This window comes from Myotis davidii, unplaced genomic scaffold (assembly GCF_000327345.1).
Source record: "Myotis davidii unplaced genomic scaffold, ASM32734v1 scaffold573, whole genome shotgun sequence".
In the NCBI taxonomy this organism is placed as follows: domain Eukaryota; kingdom Metazoa; phylum Chordata; class Mammalia; order Chiroptera; family Vespertilionidae; genus Myotis; species Myotis davidii.
The window spans coordinates 301,876-306,394 of NW_006285997.1; the positions used below are offsets into that span (position 1 = coordinate 301,876).

The 4,519-nt window shown below is 50.3% G+C and overlaps 2 protein-coding genes across 2 annotated transcripts in view; both read right to left on the reverse strand.

The window, feature by feature from the left end:
* LSMEM1 (leucine-rich single-pass membrane protein 1) overlaps positions 1 to 525 on the reverse strand; it is a 7,204-nt gene extending 6,679 nt beyond the window's left edge. The window contains exon 1 of the mRNA XM_006757191.1: positions 190 to 525. Coding sequence (XP_006757254.1) covers positions 190 to 277 — 88 coding nt within the window. The 5' untranslated portion in view covers positions 278 to 525. The remainder of the gene's footprint in view (positions 1 to 189) is intronic.
* Positions 526 to 1,876: 1,351 nt separating this feature from the next.
* IFRD1 (interferon related developmental regulator 1) overlaps positions 1,877 to 4,519 on the reverse strand; it is a 15,783-nt gene continuing 13,140 nt past the window's right edge. The window contains exon 12 of the mRNA XM_006757192.2: positions 1,877 to 2,540. Coding sequence (XP_006757255.2) covers positions 2,451 to 2,540 — 90 coding nt within the window. The 3' untranslated portion in view covers positions 1,877 to 2,450. The remainder of the gene's footprint in view (positions 2,541 to 4,519) is intronic.

A 4,519-nucleotide genomic window follows, 5' to 3' on the forward strand; every position in this document is an offset into this window, starting at 1 on the left:
GGAACCCTCTAAAAGCGAGTCCTCCCGCGGCCTCCCCCCGCGCGGGCCCGGCCAGGCTGCCCGGCATTTGGTGGTGACCTGAGCAGCAGGCGGCTCCAGGCCGACTCCCTCTGGTGCCCCAGGGTTAGTAACTGAGCCACCGAACCCAAGCTGGAGAGAGAGCAGCATGGGGCACACTGAGGCTCTTACTGAAGTTGATGTCCTTATTTGGCCGCTGTGACCCTGGGGGCCGGCCCGTCTCCAGCAGGGCAGCCGGCGTGCTCCCCGAGACAAACATCCGAGCTGAGCAGGCTGCCGCCACGGCCCGCTCGCACAGGCCTCTGCCCAGCAGTGCAGGGGGCAGGCCAAGGTGACATTGGAACTAGTGGTGGCAGGAGGACTGCGGGCGCTGCTGGGAGCTACCGGGGCGGCGGCGAGGGGAGGAGTGTGTGGCCGCACACCCACCGGGGCAGGCAATGGAGGCACTTGTCTCACCACCATCCTTTGCAAAGGCTGAGCTCTGAGCTCTCTCTCTCTCTCTCTCTCTCTCTCCAGGTCCCTTGAAACATAAGCTGTACAGATGTTTCTTCCCTGCAGTGACTATGTCAAGCAGCAAGTGTGGATCGGCTTCCGGCACATGCATGCAAACTTACGCACACGCACACACACACACACACACACACACACACACACACACACACACACGTCAAGCAGCTCTGCCCCCTGCTGGACACGGGAGGAGCCACAGTGAGAGATCAGCAAGCCCAAAGCCTACCTGCCCAGCAGGGGCTAGGGCTGGGAGGTAACAGGATCCGCAGGCTTTAGAGCCCGACCTCCCATTGCTGGGCGCAGACAGACACAGGACGTCCCTGAAACACACATCAGGAAAGTTTGCGTCACAAAATTTCTGGTGCATCTACATTCAGTTCAGACCCCCGCTCTACCTTCGGGGTAAAGGAATGGCATTTTCTTTCTTTTTTAAAAAAAATATTTTGATTGATTTCAGAGAGGAAGAGGGAGAGAAACTTCAATGAGAATCATTGATTGGCTGCCTCCTGCACGCCTCCTAATGGGATCAAGCCTGCAACCTGGGCATGTGCCCTTGACTGGAATCAAACCTGGGTCCCTTGTCGGAAGGCTAATGCTTTATCCATTGAGCCACACTGGCCAAGGCGACATGGCATTTCCTTAAGTGTCATCTATACCTAGGATCAATTCAAAAGCACTTTATATGAAAAAGTGATGTCCAATTTCTTAAGTGAAAATGCTTAACTATCGTGTTGTTTTAACACCAATCTCCAAGCGACCTGCTCTGCCTCAAGCCCTCATCTTTGAAGAGATAGAGGGTCTGTTTGCTCGCTCCAGGACCTGATCCCCTGCCCCCCATCAGAGGCATTACCCCGCCTGGGGACCTGACACCCACCCTGGAGGCATTCCCCCGCCTGGGGACCTGGGACCCACCCTGGAGGCATTACCCCGCCTCGCCTTGGGAGGAGATGGAGACCAAGCAGTTCCTCAGCCCTAGTCGGGGCTCCACCGGGGGAGAGGGTGAGCTTCACAGGCTGACTGGTCAGACGTCTGGAGAACTGAGTTCAAAGCAAGAGACTGATTCGTGTTCGGCACCTGCGGATCCAAGTGCAGATGCCACTGTGCAAGGTCACTCGGCAGTTTCAGGTACAGCCCAGCGCACAGAGCACGCTCGCTCCTTCCGACGCGAGGAACCCCCCCCAGCAGCCACGCAGCCAGTCCTCAGCCAGGAGCCGAATCCGTGCGATTCCCACCGGTTTTCGCGTCTCCCTCCTCCCTCCCTCCCCCACAGCCTCCTCACTTTGCACTCTGCATGCACCTCGGGCCCATAAACAATGTTTCCTCGAACAGAAAACAAGCACGCACGTTCTGTGAAAAGACCTTTATTTGGGGATGGAGAGCGCGGAGCCTCACAACAGGGGCAGTTAGTGTCACGGTCACGGTGCTGGCCCCACAGCTGGGCCGCCTTCCCTTCGTGGGTCCGAGTGATCAGGTAAAAGCATCAGCCTCCACTGACAGTGAAAAACACAGCAGCTTTTCCAGAAAAAACTAGCTGCCAAAATTGTCTCCAGAACTCATTTGTCTAAGATCTGAAATGCCTTATAATATCTGTATCATTAAATCAATGTCTGACACACCGCAGTATGTACAGTTCATCTTGGCTAATAGTTTTCTTATGAAATATCCTATTTCTGCTTCCTCATAAATAGACAAAAATGACCAAACATCACAAACACCTTCTTCATGGTTTACTGATATTTACAGAGAAAAGTCCATAATCAGAACTCACAGTTGCAATCTATACATTAAATTATAAGTAATCGAACCCCTGCTACAAAAGCTATCTAGGTTGACCCACGATAAAAACTGTCTACAGAGTTTAAATACATGAGAAATTACAAAAGAAGGAGCTGGGGACCAGGAAGTCGTCTTCGCGTGTGAATCTAGAAGAACTCGCCCACGTCTGCTCTCTTGTCGCGACATTTGCTCCGAGCTTTCGTCCGGGCTTTGAAGGCTGCGGAATTATATAAATGCTGGAGTGGAGACAGGAAAACACGCGTGACCCACAAGCTCAGAAGGGCTTACAAAATACTAAAAAATAAGAGAGAAATGAACTAATTTGACCCTATAAATATTTTATGTTTATAAAACACACACATACAAAAAGAACAAGGGGGCCAAAACCGGTTTGGCTCAGTGGATAGAGCGTCGGCCTGTGGACTGAAAGGTCCCAGGTTCGATTCCGGTCAAGGGCATGTACGTGGGTTGCGGGCACATCCCCAGTAGGAGATGTGCAGGAGGCAGCTGATTGATGTTTCTCTCTCATGGATGTTTCTGACTCTATATCTCTCTCCCTTCCTCTCTGTAAAAAATCAATAAAATATATATATATATATATATAAAGAACAAGGGGAAATCAACACATACAATAGTGGCTCTCTACATTAAGAAAATTCCAGTGAAAAGAGTAAAAAGGAAAAAAAGTGCACCAACACTGATTCTGATCACGGAAAAGTCAAATCATGAACGTGGAAAAAAATTCCAACCATGCCGTCCATCACCAAACATATGACGAAGTTCCATTTTAGTACCAAGCAGACTGACAAGTTCTTTATCCCATGAACCCCTGCTGTGGAGTGTGTGGCAGCTCTGTGCTCTGCCAGCTGGACGAGGAACTGGAAGGGAACTGGCAATGAGGCAGAGCCAGGCCCCAGCCCTGGGCTCCCACACAAGGACTTGCTCCAAAAATAATGCAAAAGGAAAAAGTATGTGAAAATATTAGTATTTATTAAAAACCCACCCACCAATGATGTGGTCATAAAAAATGATTTAAAATTCTAAAAAAATATATAATTAAGCATGTCACACCTATTAGGGTGGCTTAGTTATTTATATATTTTCATTAATTTCAGAGAAAAGGGGAGTGGGAGTAGGATGGCTTATGAGAGAGAGAGAGAGAGAGAGAGAGAGAGAATGAGAATGGCTGCTGGGGCTCAGTGTGAGCGTCAACCTATGAACCAGGTGGTCACGGACACAAGTCTGGGTTGCAGGCTCAATCCCCAGTGTGGGGTGTGCAGGAGGCAGCCGGTCAATGATTGGCTCTCATCTTTGATGTTTCTCTCTCTCTCCCTCTCCCTTCCTCTCTGAAATCAATAAAAATATATTTTAAAAAAGTATTAAAAAATGTCACCAAGGGTTACATTGTTTAAAAAGAGAGAGAGAATCACAGTGCTGGCCAGGGTGCAGGGACTGACCTCATAGATTGCCGTGAGAATGCAAAAGGGGCAGCTGCTATAGAAAAGCAGGGCCATTTCTTAAAGTTAAACATAGAATTACCATATGGCCCAGCACTCCCACGCCTAAGAATCGACCTCAACCCACCGAGGACAGGTGCTCTAACAAACCTACACCATGTCCACAGCAGCTACACAGGGACAAGGGGACAAGTGGGCACAGCCCCATGTCCATGAGCTGCTGCAGGACACACGCGTGTCGCACATGGGAACGGAGGGCTGAGGCAGGGGCCCTGCCACACCCGTGATGAACCTGAGCAGCGGGCTGCTGTGAGGAGAGCCGGCTGCTGTGAGGAGAGCCGGGAGGATGCCATGGAGCACTCTAGCACTGGGGGTAGGGGGTGGGGGTGGGGTGCAGGAGATGAAATGTTCTGGGACTGGGCAGGGGTATGGCTGGGCAACACCGAATACACCAAATGCCACTGGATTACCCACTTTCCAAGAGTCTGTTACGTAACAGGAATTTACCCCAGGGAAAAAGGAAGAATGTAACTCGGGAATTCTCAACTGTTAGCAGGAGGAGTGAATTGCTAATTCACGGGCTCTTTAGCTCCCTCATCGTAAAATGAGCCTGGGACTTGCTCAGTGATCTGGCACCAAAGCAGCACTGTCTTAATATTCATCTTTTAATTAAAAAACTTCACAGAAAAGTAAACAAAATGAAATAACGCCTACGCTAGGATAACTGGATACGGGCGAGAAGTCTGCGTCTGAGCTGT